Below are 20,792 nucleotides of genomic sequence, written 5' to 3'. Positions count from 1 at the left end.
CAACAGGAACTATCATTGTTCCTCGAAAGAATGTAAAAAATGGTTCACCCTCTTTGGAAAACAGATTAGCAGTTTTCTACAAAGTTAAATATATACTTACCATATGACCTAGCCATTCAAACTTTAGGTATTTACCCCAAAGAAAGTAATGTTTATGTCCAAAGATTTTTTTAAAAGGATTTTATTTATTTACTTATTTGAGAGAGGGAGAAAGAGTGTTCGAGTAGGAGGAGGAGGGAGAGAGAGAGGGAGAGAGACTCTCAGGCAGAGTCCATGCGGAGCATGGAGCCGAGGTGGCACTTGATCTCACAGCCCTGGGATCATGACCTGAGCCTAATCTAAGAGTCTGATGCTTAACCGACTGAGCCCTGAGTCACCCACGTGCTCCTATGTCCAAACAAAGATTTGAACATGAATGTTCACAGCAGCTTTACTTGTAAGAGTCCCAAACTGGAAACAGCCCAAATGTCCATCAATAGGTAAATGGATAACAAATTGTGATATTTGCATACCATGTAATACTACAAGACAATGAAGAGAATGAACTTTTTTTTTTTTGAGAATGAACTATTGACACAAGCAGCAAGCTAGATGAATTTCAAAATAACCATGTTGGATGAAATAAGACAAACAAAACAGTGTACATGGTGTATGATTCCATTTATAGAAAATTTTAGAAAATGACAACTAATCTATGTGACAGCAGATTCTTGGTTACCTGAGGATGAGGCGGGCAGTGGCGGGGAAGCGGGCACGGAGATTACCGAGGGGTATGAGGAAATTTTGAGGGCTTGGGGGTGATGGATATGTTCATTATCTTGATTGTGCTGATCATGTTGACATGACAGATTTATCAAAGTGCGTACTTTGAACATGTGCAGCTTATTGTGTGCCATTTACAACTCAATAAGGCTAATAGAGAGAAAGTCAGAACAAGGTGGTTTGGAAGGTAAGTGATGCTGAGACAGAGGCTGCAAGACAAGAGATTGGAGAAAGATCGTGGAACAATGAGGGAAGGTGTTGTGGAGGGTTTTTCCCAACAAGTCGAAGAGAAAGGCAGGGCTTGCTGTCTTTGAGGGTGCTAACTAGACCAGCCTGCCTGTCTGGAACAGTTTGTTTGGGACATTAGTGGGGCTGAGGGAAGCAATGCAAGCTGGAACAAATTATGGAGCAATTGGTTTCTCAAGCTGAGTCCCAGCAGCGGTCTTTGGTGGGTAGAGGGAGCTGGTCATGGGGTGTCAATGGTAAAACCACATTTTAGTAAATTGATTTTAGCAGTAATGTATACATGGGATTTAAACTGGTAGAAAGTGGGTGGAGAAGTACCATCCACCCGTTCACTCATTCATCCAACACTTACTGGTTCCCTCTAGGCACTCTTCCTGGGCAGTAGGAGAAAAATGAGTGTTTCTCTTTTATGTTGACCACCCAAGAAACACTCAGATCTTGGTTTCCTTTATGCTCCACACCTATGGAGCGGAAGATGAAAGAGGCAATCAGTTTACAATTCCCATCAGCTCAGTCCAGTTCAGTGACAGAATCTATTAGGAGACCACCGCAATAAGCCCCACCCCGGGGAGGAGCTTATGACAGAAGCTGGGGGATGGGGGTCAGGGGATGGTAGCAGAATTTAAAATGACAGCTAGCTTCAGAAAGGAAACCTGGTTTTGAGGCAAAACTAGCGAGTCTGGGAACCAGCCCACCCAAGTGGTTGGATGCAGCTGGAGATGAGGCATTAGAGTTCAAGGATAATCCCAGGCTGGATATGCCTGGTGGTAGTAATTGACCCTGAAAACGGATCATATCTTGGAGGGAGAGAGGGAGCGTGGAAAGAGAAGGTCAGGGTCGGAGCTTCGGGGCTGCCCATGGTGAGAGCAAGGGGAGAGGGTGGAAGGGCGAGCAGGCTGCCCCCACAGCCCGCCAGCCTGCCGCTTGTCGAGGAACCGCACGGCCCCAGATGCTGCGAGGACCGCCCTGAGCGAAGCAGAGGCTGCTGAGCTGGGTGACGTGGTCACGCCTCCTCTCCACCCTGGGAGTCCAGGTCCGGGGACCTGGATATGGTAACGTGCAGCCTGCTCGCCCTCTGGTTGGGCCAGGCTGCAGGATTTTTTTTTTTTTTTTTTTAAAAAGAAAAGGAAGGAATCCGGGCTGGGTGGCGTTCTCACGGGAGAAAAGTCCTGCCAGTGTGCGAGTGGAGACGAGCGCTGTAAAAGAATCAGCACCGGCCGGTGGAAAGTGAGTTTGAGGCTCGTGCAGCTTCTTCTCTGCCTTCCTGGTTTCACAAGCGCCCAGATAAGTGGTTCTCAAAGTGGCCCCCCCAGACAAGCAGCCTCAGCTGAGCAGGGGAACTGGCTGGAAAGGCAACCCTCCCGCCCCCCGGGGCGGGGGGAGGACCCTAGAGTTCCCTAATCGGGGACTCTGTGGTGGTACCTAGGAGTGTGTGTGTGAACAATCTCTCCAGGCAATCTTGATTAAGCCCAACTCTGGAAACCACCTAGGCCTTTTAAACCGGATCTTAAAGACTCCGCTCAGTAGGGAGTTTATATTAAGAACGAGATGAAGGCCCACGTTTGGAAATTGCAAAGCGCTCTCCAAGACTTGGGCGTTACTCGTGCATGCTTGTTTACTTCCATGCACCTCATTGGGTCAGATTTACTTATGTGTTAAGGCTTTACGGGCGGGGGGGCGGAGTTCTTTCCCCTTTTCTCTTCTCAGAGCGAAAATCTTGTGAGTGACTAGGAGAACTGACTGGCAAAGAAATCGACAGTTGGGGAGAGGCACAGCTGGGGTTTGCCCAAAGGACAGGTTTGTTTTTCTCGGTGACATTGGGTTTGTTTTGTTTCTTCCAGCGTTAGAAGCACAAGGCCGATGACTCACATTTACTGTCAAGAGTCTTTAAGTCCAAACTGCAGCTGTCAAAATAAGATTAGTGCTTTCAGGCACCATGAAAGAAGGGGGATGGTCCCCAAAACCCAGGCTACGGTTTGTGGAGGCCTGATTCTGGGAGGGCTTTCACACTGGTGTGGGCAGAAACCCCATTGTCTCCCACTTGAGTGAAGTAACAGCCCTAATAATACATTTCTCTTCGCTCTTGCTGGGATGGATAACTTGTGATTTCTACATCTCCGGCGGAGTAACAGCAGGAGCTGTTTAAAAAAGTGGAGTGTGGGGGCACCTGGGTGGCTCAGTGGTTAAAGCCTCTGCCTTCGGCTTAGGTCATGATCTCAGGGTCCTGGGATCGAGTCCCGCATCGGACTCTCTGCTCAGTGGGGATCCTGCTTCCTCCTCTCTCTCTCTGCCTGCCTCTCTGCCTACTTGTGATCTCTGTCAAATAAATACATAAAATCTTAAAAAAAAAAAAAAAAAGTGGAGTGTGTCTTTAAAGGTGTTCATTTTGCTTTAACTCCAAAGGACAGATTAAACTATCGTTGGTGGGAACAGCATCCAGTGTGGCTTGTCAAAAGCTCTGAAAAGCCAGTAAAAAACCCTTTGATTTCGCCTGGCATGATGTCTCCCACAGCAGCCCCCAGCCGTTGTCCCGTGCTCCTCGACCGGCGGAACCAGATGGAGGTTTTCCAAGTTCTCTGGTCGAGGCGAGGCGCCTGGGTTTCGAGATCATAAATGAAGGCAGACACTTCGAGCCCCGGGGCAAACACTAGGGATGGATCTGAGCACAGCTCTGGGGCTCTGAGTTATCAAATCCTCACTGATTTATTTCACCTGGAAAGACTAAGCAGCTGCAGTTAATAGCCCTCCCTACAATTCACAAGGAACTAAAAGCAAGTAAATTCTGCTGACTGTCAGCTCTGTGCTAATGATTGCCTTCTGGCAAGACATTGCTTGCATGTGGTGAGATCTTTTGTTATAAAATTCAAAATTGCCTGTTTTGCTGTATCAGATCAATTCAGCAGAGTTCACAAAGCAAAACTTAGTCAAGGAGATGTCGACATTATTTAAAGAAATCTGAAGCTACGTCCATGCGTGGTGTTCTCACAGGCGTCCGTAAATTGACACTATATTGTAATGGTGTTGTGGGCAAAACTTGTCTGGAACCCACCTCTCCTGCATGCTGAACTGGGCCTGTGCCTCCAAGACCTTCTGTACCTGTCTAAGGAAGAAGGAGGCTAGCATTTGCTGAGTATCTATATATCGGCCAGGGGCTTTACTCGTCTCGTTATCTCAGCCCTGCAGTGTTTTCTCCACTTAATTATTTAACTTCTAGGAAAATCGGGTCTTCTAGAAATCACTCATGTGAGGTCACACAAGCCAGCTAGCCAGAGGCAGGTCTGGCTCCAAAGACGATCTTCTTTTCACTCTGTCTAACCCCCCCTCCCCCGCCCTGCATCGCAAGACACATAACTGCCCTTTATCTCCTTTCTCCAAGGTTCAGTTCCCTGGCTCCTTCCTTTTCCACGTTTCCTCCCTCAAGTCTTTGTATAAAAGAATCTTTTGAGTGAGACCACCTTCTGACCACAGCATATAAAACACAAGTTCCCTTCCTTCCACATTCCCAACTCCCTTGTCCAGATAATATTTTTCTGAAACACTTGTAAGATCTAACATGGGGTGCCTGGGTGACTCAGTAGATTAAGCATCTGCCTTTGGCTCAGGTCATGATCCTGGGATCCTGGGATCGAGGCTGTTGAGCTCCCTGCTCAGTGGGGAGCCTGCTTCTCCCTCTCCCTCTGCCTGCTGCTCCCATGCTGTTTGTTCCCTCTCTCTCTCTGTCAAATAAATAAACTAATTAAATCTTAAAAAGAGAGAGATCTAACATAACGTATGGTTTACCTGTTTATTTTATGTCTGGCCTCTGTCAGTGGTGTGCTGGTAAATGTTTAAGAATCAGATCTCCAGGGGGAGATGCCCTGAGTGGAAAGGTTCTCAGGTTCCTGTGGGGTAAATACAGCCAGTGCTGGTGATTTCATGCACCTGCCTGTCCTTGCTGAATGCAGGGTAGGGCAGAGACGTACGTGCACAGTCTGTCATGTAGGTCGGTAGGAGCCAGCCCCCACTTGAGTATAATCTTCATGGGACAGACATCAATTGATATATATATATATTTTTAAATTTTATTTATTTATTTATTTATTTATTTATTTAACATATAATATATTATTAGCCCCAGGGGTACAGGTCTGTGAATCACCAGGTTTACACACTTCACAGCACTCACCATAGCACATACCCTCCCCAATGTCCATAGCCCCACCACTCTCTCCCTCCCCCGCTCCCCCCAACCCCCCTCAGTTTGTTTTGTGACAGTAAGAGTCTCTTATGGTTTTTCTCCCTCCTGATCCCATCTTGTTTCATTTATTCTTTTCCTACCGCCCAACCTTCCCACGTTGCCACTCAATGTCCTCATATCAGGGAGATCATATGATAATTGTCTTTCTCTGATTGATTTATTGTGCTAAGCAAAATACCCTCCAGTTCATCCACGTCATCGCAAATGGCAAGATTTCATTTCTTTTGATGGCTGCATAGTATTCCATTGTATATATATATATGTGTGTATATATACATATATATATATATATATATATATAGCACGTCTTCTTTATCCATTCATCTGTTGATGGACATCTAGGTTCTTTCCGTAGTTTGGCTATTGTGGACATTGCTGCTGTAAACATTTGGGTGCATGTGCCCCTTCAGATCACTACATTTGTATCTTTAGGATAAATATCCAGGAGTGCAATTGCTGGGTCATAGGGTAGCTCTATTTTCAACTTTTTGAGGAACCTGCTTGCTGTTTTCCGGAGTGGTTGCACCAGCTTGCATTCCCACCAACAATGTAGGAGGGTTCCCCTTTCTCCACATCCTCGCCAGCATCTGTCATTCCCTGACTTGTTAATTTTAGCCATTCTGACTGGTGTGAGGTGATACCTCATTGTAGTTTTGATTTGTATTTCCCTGATGCTGAGTGATGTGGAACACTTTTTCATGTGTCTGCTGCCATCTGGATGTCTTCTTTGCAGAAATGTCTGTTCATGTCCTCTGCCCATTTCTTGATTGGATTATTTGTTCTTTGGGTGTTGAGTTTGATAAGTTCTTTATGCATTTTGGACACTAGCCCTTTATCTGATATGTCATTTGCAAATATCTTCTCCCTGATAGATATATATTTTTAAAATCTATTTTATTCACTGTTGTTTTCCCAGTACTTTGTTTGACAAATGGCTGAATGAACGAATTTGGTCATTCAAATATATTTAAAAAATTTTTTTTAATTAAGAATTAAGAAATTAAAAGATGCCTCACGTAGTGCTGGATATTTGAGCTGGAGTACTGAGCAAATCAAACCTGGCCTCCTACGGGATTGAAAATAGACATTCAATAATCGTTGTAAATGAAGGATTCTGTTATGGTTGTGGTAAGGCAGATGGTGAGGGGGAACTTGACCTCTAACGGGGAGCAGTCAGGTAAGAGCTGTCTGAGAACTCTAGGGAGAACGGTCAAGTCCAATCAACAGAGGTCCACTGCACACCTGCTGTGTGAGATGCATGGTATCGTCTAGGCCTACTGAGGGACACCAGGACTGATCCAAGACTGTCCCTCTCCAAGTTTCCAGCCTAGATAAGACTGATGAGGGAGATATACCCGACAACCCTGTGTAGCATGGACATGGGTTCATTTTCTCATAGCTAAGTCCTTATTGAGCACTGACAACGTGCCAGGCACAGCGCTAGGTACCACGGATGTAGCAGAAACAGCAAGACAGCCAGTCTGTTAGCTGTCATGACAGTACTGGTGTCTGCAGCTGGGGGTTGGCTCCCAGAGGTCACCATACTCTGAGCCCTCTTCTGGTATGGGAACACTTCTGGCTGGGGACAAGGAGAGGTACAGGAGACTCTGGAAGAATTTTGTTCCCATCACCCTTATCCTGCCAGGATCCCATTTCTTTTCTTTTCTTTTCTTTCTTTCTTTCTTTCTTTCTTTCTTTCTTTCTTTCTTTCTTTCTTTCTTTCTTTAAGATTTCATTTATTTATTTGATTTGACACAGAGAGAGAGATCACAAATAGGCAGAGAGGCAGGCAGAGAGAGAGGGGGAAGCAGGCTCCCTGCTGAGCAGAGAGTCCAATACAGGGCTAGATCTCAGGACCCTGGGATCATGACCTGAGCTGAAGGCAAAGACTTTAACCCACTGAGCCACCCAGGCGCCCCAACCAGGATCCCATTTCTGATGGAGGAGAGGATTTTTAGGACTCTAGGAATATCCCTGTTGGGAGACAGGGAGTATGGGCCTTTGTCCCTGTACTTTCAGTAGATGAACACTAAACAGAACACCAATGACATGCGTGAGAACATTGTGTCAGGCTCTGGCAAATCAGTGAGTAAGATCAGCTCATGTTCCAGTGAGGCAGGCAGACACGATCAGGTCTTTCTAGTACCACTGGATACATGTGTGAGTGCTGGAGTGGAGTCCAGAGGAAGGAGCCTTTAAGCCCAGCCACCCAGGAAAGGTCTTCCTGGAAGAGGTACTATTTGACAGAAGTCATGTGCCATGAATGGGGATCACCGGGTAGAGGAGGCTTGGATAGATAATGAGAACTCAGAATTCGGTGCGTCTCCCATCCCCCATCATTTTATTACCCTTCGGTGGAAACCCTCCTGGGCTGTGAGAAAAAGAAGCATTGTTTTTCAAAAGCATAAGGAATCTTCAAAAAATATCTGTATTTGTTTCAAATAGAAGTGAGCACTGCCAGAAAAACAACATTGTTTTGTCAGAACCTAGTCTGTATTTTTTCCTTAGTCTTTGTTTAATTAAGTTAATCCCTCAGTGGTTTCCCTTGGGACAGTGCAGATCCTACGGGCCATAAATCCCCCACATTATAAAAACAGTCTGAAAGTACAACACACAGGAAGCCAGCTGGCACACGCACTGTTTGTGGGACCGGGCTTCTGGAATGCAAGTGATAAGCCTCCTGGTCCTACCACGCTCTGCGCCCTCACGTAGTGTCTGCAGTCCTCTCAGCCACTTGGAGGGGGAATGGAAGACAGCAGTCATTCTGAGGTTTATTTGAAAGAGGAAACTGAGCCTGGCAGTCTCAGTTAATAAAGAGGGAGACTGCCTCCTGGGTCTGGGCACTTTCCCCTCGGATGATTGCAAGGACTTTTATCCAGTTCGACATCTCTCATCCTGGCTGGGTGCTGGAGTTCTCTGGGGAGCTTTTAAACAACCACCGCTGCTTGCATTACCCCCTCCCCCCACTCCCTGGCCAAGCCCGGTTGAGGTAAGGACGGGAGGGGGTGGGGGTGCCCTGGGCATCACGATTTTCAAAAAGTCTGCAGATGGTTCTAATGGGTAGCTAAGGTTGAGCGCTGCTGCTTCTGTCAACCAGACCTTGTGGTTATTTTACAGACTGTTCCATGGGGGTCCCAGCCCCATCCTGAAAGGAATGAGCATTGCTTCTCTTACCTACCCTGTGGGGAGAAGTCTTGTGGGGAAAAAAAAAAGAGGATTGCTTCAAGGTCTTGGTTCATTGCTTTCAAAATGCTGCTTTCCAAGGGGTTCATTTGTAACATGTTGGTTTTTTTTTTCATTATTATAAAAGCTCTTGTTATGAGCCCATGTTAGAAAATTTGAAAGCAGATCATTATAAGTAAGAATAAAAAGCACCTCTGCTCCCACCACTCCTCTGTAACTGCCATTAGGCAGGGTTCCCACTGGACACCAAAGGAGGCAGAGCAGCAGCCAGAGCAGAGAAGGGAGACCCAGGTGGAGGAGCTCGGGACCCCCATCTTCAGAGATGGCCTTGGGATTTGGGGGTGTAATTTGTTCCACTGTGCTAGAGTGACCTTTTCCAGCCACAATGCTTTCAAGCAGGTGCTTTCTCCTCCACGTGAGGGAGCTTAGAGACTATCAAGGGAGACACAGTGAATAGATGGCGTATGGATACCTGTGTAATTGACATTGTGGTACATGCCCAGGGGAGAGGTGACTGCTGATAGGGGAGGCGCATAGCTCTGGCTCCTGAGAACAGTTGAAGGTCCTCCTATCAGGAGGTTAATTTTTCTATCACTGTTCCAGCAGACCACAGCTATTTCAGCATGGAATTCAAAAAAACTACCACTGTTCCCAAACAAAGCAGTGATTTTTATTTAACAGCTAGAAGTCTGTTAAGTTTCACCAGAGCTAAAGAAACCGTCAGATCCTCATTTTGATCCATTTCACTGAAGGGTAATAAAACTATGGGAGATAGGGGAAACACCGAATTCTGAGTTCCCGTTATCCTTCCAAGCCTTCTCTCCCTGGTGACCCCCACTCATGGCTCATGACTTCCGTCAAACGGCACCTCTTCCAGGAAGACCTCTTCGGGTTGGCTGGGCTTGGAGCCTCCTCCCTCTGGGCTCCACTCTAGCACTCACACTTTCATCTGGGTCTCCTGCTGAATGGAATTGACTTCTCAGCCCGCCTTCTGGCCCTCTGTCATCTCGTGTCAGTTATCCTTCCCATCTTCCCTCCTGCCACCTCCATTGGAATTCCCAGCATGGAATTCAGCTACCAGGCCTGTCCTGTTTTCCTTATTTCTGCACATTTACTCACACTATTCCCTCAGCCCAGAATGCCTGTCCCTTCTGCATTCTCTAACGCTTACCTGACAACATTTTTCAATCCACCCTTGGCTATGGGGCTAGTTTTTTCTACCCCAGGACTTTTGCATTTGCTGTTCTTTCAATCAGAAATGCTCTTCCTAGAGCTTCCCATTACTAACCCTTAGAATACAAGCTGGGTGACAGCAGGAACCCCTTTGTCTCTTTGGTTCTTCCCTATATCCCCAGGGCCTGGGACAAAGGGGGTACTTCATTTATTGAATAAATGAAGAATATCCCATGATTCAGATTTTTTTAGATCTCTGGCTTAGGCTTGTAACTGAAGGTTTTTATTATTAATTGTTCACTGTGATTTTTATGTGAGCTAAAGTTTGTGGTTTTTGGTGGGGTTTTTTTGGTTATTGGTGTTTTTCTTCTATCTAAATCCACTGGAAATCTCAATTGGAGTTCCCAATTGGAAATCTAAGATATAAATACACTGGTAAGAGATAGAAGAATTTGCATCTATAATTTTCTTCATCTACTTCATTGCTTCGGGAATGAAAATACATCTTTTAGCACTTAAAAGCCAGAGCCCCTATTTGTACAATCTTAGACATAAACATTTTTTAATATAATGAGGCAGATTTTATTTTTAAAAATGATTTAGTGCATTTAATAGAAGTGAAGAATAAATCAGCTTTTATCTTTTTATCAATTTAATATTTTATATTTATCTAAAAGCATAATAAACAATAAAACTCAATGACATAGGAGATTACATTTAAGTGTAACCATTGGATTCGGGGATCAACCAAGCTTTCTAGTTAATTGAGTTTTTATCATAGCTTTCATTAGTGATAGCTTTTAACCAGTGAAAACTCTTTTTAACATATTTGATCCCTTTAGTGCTCTTTGGTTTTCTCCAGCTTTAATGGTGAAGTCACTGGAAGAGCCAGGTACAACACCAAGCCATTCTTGCTGAGAAATAATGTCATCACATCAGCCTGTTTCTTGCAAAGGAGAGACTTAGTCAGTGATGGATTGAAAATGCCTTTAACCTTTTCATCCTCTGATATATTTTTAGTTCGCTCATGGTAAATGCCTTCCTGCCAGTGCCTTCTCACTTTGCATTTGCGTGGATAGCCAGGGCTCAGCGTGTAATAAATATGTGACTTGAAGAGTTCTGCTAAGAACCAGATATCCATTTCTCCCTAGTAATCTTTGTTACCTTGATCTAACCTCCTTTGGCGTCACATTTTCTTCCTTTGTCAGTGGCGTGAAGAAATAGAGCTTAAGGAGGATTTCCAAAGATCGTTCGGGTAGACAAATGGAGGGAGGGGAAATATTTTCCAAAGGAACAGATGCAGAATTGGGACCTGCCATGTTTGGTGTGGATGGAGTAGACGGTCTTTTCACGGTGCTCTCTCTGGCTTCCCCGTCTGCAGAGTGTCAAAGACCGTGCCAGACTATCTCACGTACGCTGGTGAGACGGGGATGACAAAGCATTTTTGTTCTCGAACAACAGGAATGGTACTTGATGCAGACGAGGGCAAATGCTTGCTTGTGATGACTTAACAGGAGGCACCAGAATGGTTCAGAGCACTTTCACGAACATGAGGAAAATACAAAACCGATGTTAATTTGAAATTACTCAGTGCGTTTCCTAGAGGTGAATAATCCCCACTTCGAAAGCTCTGTTTTTATTTATACATAGAAATGCATCAAAATGTTAACAGTGGTTGCCTCTGGATGGTAGGATTACAGTTGCTTAATATATTAAAAGTGATTTTAACAAGTGCTTGTTGCCTGGCGGTGTCCTGAGGGTCATGTCCTTCAGAGCTGTGTTCTCACGGCGTGATTCTGCCCCAGTCCAGGATCTGTGTGCGGCGGAGGACCATGGCTGTGAGCAGCTCTGTGTGAATGTTCTGGGCTCCTTCGTCTGCCAGTGCTACAGTGGCTTCAGGCTGGCCGAGGATGGGAAAAGATGTGTGGGTGAGTATTCCCCTACCTTGTTTAATGAGGAAGGGCAAGCTGGGCACAGCGAGGGGGCTGGGGAGCCTCCCACAGATCTAAGTGCTCTCCTTTGAATTTCAACAAAGTGCTCCATTCTCTGGTCTAGTCGTTAGTCCGAATTTGAACTCTGATGACTTCCTTTACAGCTGAGGCTAGCATGTTCTCATTGGAGGTCCTCAGCAAAAGGCAGATTTCTGATCACCTATGTAAATATAAGCATCCCTTTATATACTGCCTCCCTTGAAAAGGACTGGGTGGGTTTTCAGCAAACGCGGAGGCTGTCTGGGGTGGCCTGACTTCAGTACAGCTCGTGTGTTGTTCATGAGATTCCCTTGCTGGTGGGCGAGGTTGCTGAGTGGCCCCTCAAAGATGGAGGCAGCCTTCCTGCTAAGCATGGATCTGCCAGCGATGGGCCCAAGGGACCACCAGGAATGAGAGCCCAGCTGTCTGTGAGAAGACACCATTGTCAGAAGAAAGGAACAGTTGCCTTGAAGGCAAGCCTGGGAAGAAGTTGCAAGGGCAGTGCTTGGAATTTCAGGCACCCGCTTGCTCTCAGTTGAGTGGCTTCCCACTGGGGCAACCCCACCTTGTGTGACCTGGTGGGATGTAGAAGAGCTGGGGGTGGCATCTGATTTCTTCAATGAAGGGTAATGGTTCTCCTAAGCACTTAGAGAGCTCACCAGCAGGTCCCTAATGCCACTTCCCAGTGTGTCCTTAAACTCACATGGTCTCATTCGTCCTTCCTCCAACAAACAGTGACTGGCAAGCAGTAGGTGTTCAATGAACTGAACTCAGTACCTCTAAGGCAAAAAATCTGGGGGCAAAGGAAGGGAAAGGACTCCACTGACGTCAGAGGGGGAAGCTACTGACTCTAAATCCTGCATTTTCTCGTCCATATCCCATTGTTTTCAGGGGGATATGTTGTTGTGTCCTGTTAGTCTTGCTTCCCGCAGTGAACGATTATTATATTGCATATAGAATTTACATTTTCCAGCACTCTTTGATTCTTAGCTAAGGATGCAGAAGGAAAAAGCCACAAAACAAAAGTATTGGTGGCATCTTCTTCGCAAGTGAGAATCGAGTGGGTTTGTTTGCTTGTTTTTACACACTGACGGGAATGAAAACTGCCCTCATCAGAGGTCCACAAATGGAATTGGTCTCCTAAGCCTTGGAGGTTTTATTTGTTTTTTTCTTAATCTGTGGGTGGCGACAGTGATAGGGAACAAGTTACCACACCCACTAAGGGGGGCAACAGAGAAGTCAACATGCTTCATTCATTTTTATCATGCAAGTAATATACTTTCATTGAGGATAAACAGACTAAACAGATGAGCCCTGGGTAATTTATGCATCCGATGAACTGTTGAACACTACATCTGAAACTGATGATGTATTGTGTGTTGGCTAATTGAATTTAAATTTAAAAAAAGGGATTAAGCAGATGAGAAAAATCACTATCAGTAGTTTGTTGTATTTTCTGCCAGACTTTTCCCCATACACATATCTAATTCAAGGAGCACCTGGGTGGCTCAGTGGGTTCAGCACCTGACACTTGATTTTGGCTCAAGTCACGATCTCAAGGCTGTGAGATTGAGCCCCTTGGTGCAGAATCTACTTGAGATTCTCTCTCTCCCTCGGCCCCTCCCCCCTCTCATGCACTAGATAAATAAATAAAATCTTTTTAAAAACTTACAAAAGGGCACCTGGGTGGCTCAGTGGTTTAAGCCTCTACCTTTGGCTCAGGTCATGATCTCAGGGTTGAGGGATCAAGGCCCTGCTTTGGGCTTTCTGCTCTGCGGGAAGTCTGCTTCTCCCTCTCTCTCTGCCTGCCTCTCTGCCTACTTGTGATCTTTCTGTCAAATAAATAAAATCTTTAAAAAAATAAAAATAAAAAATAAAATAAAAACTTACAAAAATATCTAATTCAAAACATTTTGTTAATGTTGAACAAAATAAGGTCAAGCTGTTTACTGTGTCTAACATATTTTTTCCCTTACTGGTAGTTAAATGGGTGGAAACATTGGGTGCTGTTGAGTCAGAAGGAAACTGGGCCATTAGGAATAAGGCCAGTGGATAAGCTTCAGGAAAAAGGGGGAGTGTGTCTGGTTAATCAGGAGAGGGAAGGAGCCGGGAAGGCCCAGAGCTTGTGTGGGCAACAAGGAGTAGATGGGGTAAGGGCAGTAGGGGCTGTGGCTGGGGCAGGAGGTCTGCCCTGGGCCTTGGGAAACTGGAGGGTGGTGAGGAACCCAGTTTTCTGAGCGTTGCCACAAATAATTGCCTTATCGTCCCTGTGTGGTAGAGAACCTCGGTGTCTCTAGGGGTCCAGAGCTGCTTGGTGGAGCTATGCTGAGTGCAGAGCCAATGGCGGAAGTAAGAGAAACTACAGAAGGTCAGAGAAGAAGGTCATTCTAATGGCCAGGGTGGGGAAAATCTAGGAAAGGAAGGAAGGGTAGCCATTGGACAGGTGTCCAAGGCAAGGGGAGACATGAAGGGCGGTAATGGTGTGGACACGGCAGAGCTCAAAGCTTGAAGGCTGGGCTGGGAGGGGCAGCCCTTGCTCCTGAGAGTGGGTAGATGAGGAGGAGACTGTCACAGGGATGCCAGACTGAAAGCTAAGCAGGTGATCTTACTCGAGGACAGCAGTCGGAAGGGGCTTGTCAAAGATGGAGACTCCAGGTGTCAGACTGAGAAAGGAAATTTAGCGAAGCAAAGGCTGGTGGGGACTCTGGAAACTCTCTGTCAGCAACTGGTCTGGATGGCCTGTGCATAGATGGGAACGTTAAGAATATGGGGACCATAAATCCCAGTTAATCCAGCATGATCCCTGCTTACGCCTGTTGGCCTAGTTCTCAACAGCCCTCCCTTTTGCTTTCGAAGGGTTCTAGTCTGGGGTGACAAACTACAGGGTCACCCCAGTTAAGGCCAGCCTGGCTTAAACAGTGGAAGAGACCCACTCTGTTGAAGCAGAGAGCGCCTGCAGGTGTGACGTAGAGGAAGGAATTGAAGATACCAGCTGCAAGAGAGCGTTCAGGGCTTTGAAAATCAGGGTGAAAAGTCTGGACTTCATCTCTGGAAGAGAGACACTGAAGGGTTTCTAATCGGAAGTGATAAATGTAAAGCCTCGTTTTAGGAAACTGAATCTCAGGGTGAACTGCAGGAGAGATTCCGGAAGGAAGACAGTGAGGGATGGAAAGGCCAGTCAGGAGACTCTGGCAGTCCTCAAGGAGAGGTGACAAGGGTCGGAATTTGAGGGACGACTGAAGAGATGGAGAGGGAGGGAGTAAGGCGTGAGGAGACGCTGTGAGTAAAGGGGCAGAGGAAAAGTCTGAAGTCGCTCCTGAGTTTGAGCCTCCATTGATTCTGACAGATAATGAGCAGTTTTAGACAAGGTGAGTCTGAAGTTAAGGTGGGACCCTGACAAGGACGTGTCAGGAGGGAGGAGAAAAGATTACCTCACCATGAGAGGAGGTTAGAACCAACAGCACAGCTGGGAAGCCACACAGTGCGTTCTCTCATAAATTTTAATTTCCATCTAATTTTCACTTTATTTATTTTTTTTAAAAAAGATTTTATTTATTTATTTGACAGAGAGAGATCGCAGGTAGGGAGAGAAAGAGAGAGGAGGAAGCAGGCTCCCTGCGGAGCAGAGAGCCAGATGCGGGGCTTGATCCCAGGACCCTGGGATCATGACCTGAGCCGAAGGCAAAGGCTTTAACCCACTGAGCCACCCAGGCGCCCTAATTTTCACTTTATTTATTTTTTTTTCTTAAGATTTTATTTATTTATTTGTCAGAGAGAGAGAGAGAGCACAGGCAGACAGAATGGCAGGCAGAGGCAGAGGGAGAAGCAGGCTCCCTGATGAGCAAGGAGCCCGATGTGGGACTCGATCCCAGGACGCTGGGATCATGACCTGAGCCGAAGGCAGCTGCTTAACCAACTGAGCCACCCAGGCATCCCCTTAATTTTCACTTTAAATGCGTATTTGTGTGTGTGACTGTTTTGACCTTCAGTACAGTAAGACCTGGGCTTCAATCCCAGTTCTGCTGCTCACTGGTCATGGGTCATTTCATGTCTGAGCCTCTGTTTTTCTCATCCACATTGTAGTGGGATTAAATAAGGTAAGGAGTCAAGTTTCCAATAAACACAAGGCCATTATTATCATTATTACAATGTATATCATCATCATCATCATCATCATTTCCTGGCTATCCTGAAGTATGGAGTGAGGAGAGAGTGAAAGCCTGAGCCTTGAGCCACATGTAGGGAGCCGGGGGGACAAGTGGGGCAAAAAAAATATCTGTGAAGGAACAGTCTAAGGCGGGGGTGGGGGAGGGGAGAGGTGGACAAAAGAATCAGGAGTCATGGAATATGATGGGAAAGAGAATTTCTAGGCCAGGTCAATATCAATGTCATCCTCCAGTGAGGCCAAAGGGAACAGAACTTAAGAGAAAAAAACATTGAGTTGAGTCACAGATTCATCTCAGCAAATATTTCCAAACTCTCTGCCAGGCACTCTGCTGGCCATTAGGGACACAACGATGGCCAGAAGCCCACTGATAATGACCAAGAGGGGTGGAACAGAGGGCCGATTTCAGGGGGAGGGGAGGTGGTGGGACAGCGGGGACGGCAACTCTAAATTATTTATTTAGAGACGTGTGGTAGAAATTCATTACATCCAGCTACAGGTGAAAGGATAAAACCTTCAAAGCTGTGGGTCTAGCACTTTGACTCATCCCAGAGTTATGACCGTGACCTGCATGAAAATCCAATTCTTAGCCATCCTCAGGACTTTTCAAGACAGCATTTCCGTTTTTGATTTAGAGGAACATTAAATTCTAGTGTTGAGTCCCATTTCCTTAACTGCTCATTTCACTCTGGACAGTACTGAATTTATTCCACATTCAGGTGATCGAGGATGAATTCCCAACCTAGGTTCTCCTTTTGCTTTAATTGAGTTCCCTCTACTTTTCTGCTGTACTTGTTCTGGTATTTACCAACTGTCTTGTCTTTGGGGGTAACTTTGGTCCAGTTTGCATCTTATCTGCCTAAGCAGATTGTAAACTCTTGGGGAGAGGCCAATGAGTGTCATTTTCATCTTTCACAGAGTAGACTTGTGTGTTTCAGTACATCGACGGAGGCTGAGTGATTGATCACAATCTCAAGCCGTCATATATTTTAAAAAGCCTTATTCCTTCGATGGCTTTTGCAGTTCCAAAGTCAGCTTTTGCATATTAAAGAAATTGTCAGAATAAATGTGTATAAAGTCAAACTCTGAAAGCCATTCCTCTTCAGGTTCACTTCCTGGGAGTAATCTCTGCTAAAAGCTTGGCTTCTCCTTTCTGCCTTTCTTCTAAGATGTCTTATGTGTAGTATTTGCTTGTCATGACTATGCAGGGTTTAACACAATGCCCGTTGTACAGTCATTGCTCAGTAAGTGGCTGTGGAACAAATGAATGGCATTAAGGTATTTCTTAACCCCCAAATTCAGTTTTATCTGAATAAAGATGCAGGGTGATAAAAACCTAATCCACATTTATTGAATGTTACAAAGTCATAATTTACTATACTATACTTGGTGTATAGTTGCAACAACTCTATGGGGTAGGTACTATTGTTACCACATCTTATAAGTCTCTTAATCTGTCTCTGCTTCAATGACTTTATCTGTAAATTGAGGATAACAATAATTTGTACCTCAAAGGATTGTTGTGAGGGTTCAACGAGTGGATATATGTAAGACATTTGTTAAAATTTTACTGTCATTATATTGTTTGATACAGGGGCAACTGATAAACATTAGCTGAATTTGAATTTCTGTATCCTCTTTATTTAAATATTTTACTTATTTATAGAGCGAGTTAGAGAAAGAGAGAACGAGTGTGAGGGAGGGGAGGTGTGCAGAGATGGAGGGAGAGGGAGAGAAAGAAACTTTTTTTTTTAAGACTTTATTTATTTAACAGAGATCACAAGTAGACAGAGAGGCAGGCAGAGAGAGAGAGAGGAGGAAGCAGGCTTCCTGCTAAGCAGAGAGCCCGATGTGGGGCTCGATCTCAGGACCCTGGAATCATCACCTGAGCCAAAGACAGAGGCTTTAGCCCACTAAGCCAAACGGGTGCTCTGGGAGAGAGAGAATCTTAAGCAGACTCTGTGTTGACACGAGCCCAATGCAGGGATTGATCTCACGACCCAGAGATCATGATCTGAGATGAAACCGAGAGTCAAATGTTTAACTGACTGAGCTACCCAGGCATCCCTGAATTTCTATAACCTTTATGAACTTTTGTATTCTTTTGAATGCATGCATTTAACAGCATGTCAGATGTGTGCTACATTTACAAAATCAGATTGAGGCGCGTACTCAGAACGATGGTAGCACATAGCCATGGGGCTTTAGCGGGGCATTACTGCTACCTTCAGAGCTTTCCCCCTGGATTCTGCTCTACCAATCACCTTCATTGAGGAGGGGATGCTTGGTAGTTGAGTTGGGGACAAGGGATGGCACGATCCATTTTTATATGGAAAGGTCAGCTTTTTAGACCATCAGCTAACCACCCATGTTTGATGCGTGACCTCCCCCAATTCCAACCTGTTAAATGTTGGATTTCTCCCCATACTGGTTTGCTAGGATTATAACAGAGCCACAGAGTGAGTGGCTTTAACATTAGAGCTCTATTTTCTCACCATTCTGGAAGCCAGGACTCCAAGGTCAAGGTGTCACCAGGGTTGGTTTCTTTTGAGGTCTCTCTCCTTGACTCATAGAAGGTCGGTCCCTTCCTGCCTCTGCATGTGGTCTTTCTTCTGGGTACACACTTACTTGGTGCCTCTTTGAGTGTCCAGATCTCCTCCTCTTATAAGGACCCCAGTCAGACTGGAGTAGGGTTCACCCGAATGGCCTCATCCTCATTGAATCACTTCTTTAAAGGTCCTACCTCCAACTACAGTTATATCCTGACTGGGTTTAGGACTTAAACATCTGTATTTAGTGTGGGGAAGACTATTCAGCCCAGAACTCTTCTCTGTTTTTCCAAAATCAATAAGAAACTCTCTGAGTTTCAGACTCCTGCATATAGAAACCCAGCTGGGCCCTCAGTGGAGAGGTCTTAGGACCCTGACTCTACGTGGGTATCTCCTGTATACCCAGCAAGTCAAATGCGTCTTCCATTTCTCCAACGATGAATTTGGTTTTTCTTACTCTGTAGTCAACAAACTTTAAAACCCAAATGTTCCTCTTTGAAATATCCTATTTCTACTGATGCCATCCCCTTGCAGACTGATGCCTCCTGAGAAATCTTTGGAATGTGACCAGGTTGTAAACCAAAGACCCTCCATCTTGGGCTCCATTACCTTGCACCAAAGTATCATTTATCCTTGGACACAGAGTCTGAACGTAGGGATACCGCTTCTAACCCTGTGATTTTAACCCTTTGTGATCTGGAGAGCCAAATTCCCTACAATCAGGGAATGACCCTTTCTGCAGGTAAAGGAGAGCGTATGGATATGTCAGGCAAAACAACCGAGAAAGGATTTTGTTGAAGGAGATGAAGACTTGGAACAAGGAGCATCTCTGAGTTACACAAATACAGCACCTCCATGTATCTGCCCCTGAACTTGGCCTCTCTTTTTACAAGTGCAGTTTTGCAACCAAGGAAGTTAGGCCAAGAACCCAAAGCATGTGGCAAAGGGTGTCAGAGTTGAATGGACTGGAACTCTCTTGGTCTTAAAAAGCTTTGAGGTTCATATCCTTGAAGTGGGCTCCTCCACATCTGATGTTGTCCTAATGGCCTCTTCTGCTGTCCCCAGCAGCCTGGCAGAAAGCCAGTGAGTGGCCCTCAAGCCAAGGTGGGGATTGGACACCGTGTGGTTTTACAGGCCAGGGTCTTGAGGCCCAGGAATGCTTGACTCCCGCCTTGCCAACCTCCCCTCCCCCTTTCAGTTCCCCAGATTGCTGAGCGCACAAAAACCAAAACCAGCAAGAGAATCAAAGACCAGGAGAAGCCATGAGCTTGAGCCTGTGGTTGGCCGATTGATGGAAAGTGTCTTTCAAAGAGTGGAATCATAAAAAAACCACATATCCAAACCTATCCTAACCTTTTTGTTTTTATTGAAAACACATAAGTGTACTTTTAATAAAAATTACCTTTAATTACACTTTTAAAAAGTACTAATTTGAAGTCCATTTCTAAAATCTATGATTAAAATTTTTTTTCTTACATAAATCATGTCCATAATGTACTGTCCACAATTTTCAACTTTGGTTTCCTTAAATTGGAGCAAGAATTGGAAGACTTCTGTAAACTAGTCTAAGGGCAGAATCCTTGTAAATTTTCATGAAAATTTCCCAGTCTTTTACATGTTTTATCCATGCCTGCTTCCACGCAATTTTGGTTAGCAAATTGCTTTAATTAGTTCTTTCCAAAGCTTTCAATTTAGTTTTTATTTTTTTAAAAAGCTCAATTTGTTTTAATGACTATATTTAATTGGTTTTTATAGTATTTATAATTATTTACAATAATATATATAAATGGCATATATAGGTTTGGGAACAAAACCAATTTTGGCTCTTTTTGGCAGCGGTTCTCAAATTTTAACATGCATGAGAATCATCTGGAGGGCTTGTTAAAACACAGATTCTTGGGTCCTATACCCAGTTTCTGATTCACTAAGTCTGTAGTGGGATCTGAGTATTTGCATGACTGACACGGTCTCAAATGATGATTTTTGCAGCTGGTTCACAACCACGTTTTGAGAACCAAAACTTTACAAGCATGCAGTCAGTCAATAAGGAAAGTACACAGGTGTTCTGGAGCCCAGGTGTTCCACCACAGCTGCTTTATAACCACACAGCTCAGCCACAGCTATTTAGAAGCACAGGTGTTCCAAAAGCCTGGAGCATTTTGTATGCTCCAGGCATCAGGTCCCATATTCCCAGAGGGAATGAAAAGCATTGATTGATCAGGCATTGGGTAAGTGGAGGTCAGTTGAAAGAGCTTCTTCTGTACAACTCTGTTAACCGCCTGATCCAACACTGAGTGTTCTAGAGCATCCTGGAAAAATGCAAGTTTGGAGTATAGGGCCTAGATTTTAGGCTAAGCAAAACCTCCAATCTGTCCTCACTCTAATAAGGGGCCAGCATACTCTGGTGTCTCTCTCAGGGACAGAGCTGGCTGGGCTCAGAAATTATACCTCATGGTGTGTAAGAGGAAGTTTCAAGAGAGAGGGAGAATTTGAGTTTCTGACTTTAG

At 45.0% G+C, this 20,792-nt stretch overlaps 1 protein-coding gene across 4 annotated transcripts in view; it reads left to right on the top strand.

Annotated features, from left to right (window-relative positions):
• The window catches only part of MATN2 (matrilin 2), a 132,618-nt gene that overhangs the window by 59,831 nt on the left and 51,995 nt on the right, over positions 1-20,792 (top strand). For all 4 annotated transcript variants that reach the window (XM_032858634.1, XM_032858635.1, XM_032858633.1 and 1 more), the window contains exon 5: positions 11,407-11,529. In XM_032858634.1, the coding sequence (XP_032714525.1) occupies positions 11,407-11,529 (123 nt within the window). The remainder of the gene's footprint in view (positions 1-11,406; positions 11,530-20,792) is intronic.

This window comes from Lontra canadensis, unplaced genomic scaffold, assembly GCF_010015895.1.
Source record: "Lontra canadensis isolate GAN:19392208 unplaced genomic scaffold, GSC_riverotter_1.0 scaffold15, whole genome shotgun sequence".
In the NCBI taxonomy this organism is placed as follows: Eukaryota; Metazoa; Chordata; class Mammalia; order Carnivora; family Mustelidae; genus Lontra; species Lontra canadensis.
This window is presented reverse-complemented; position numbering and strand designations above follow the sequence as displayed.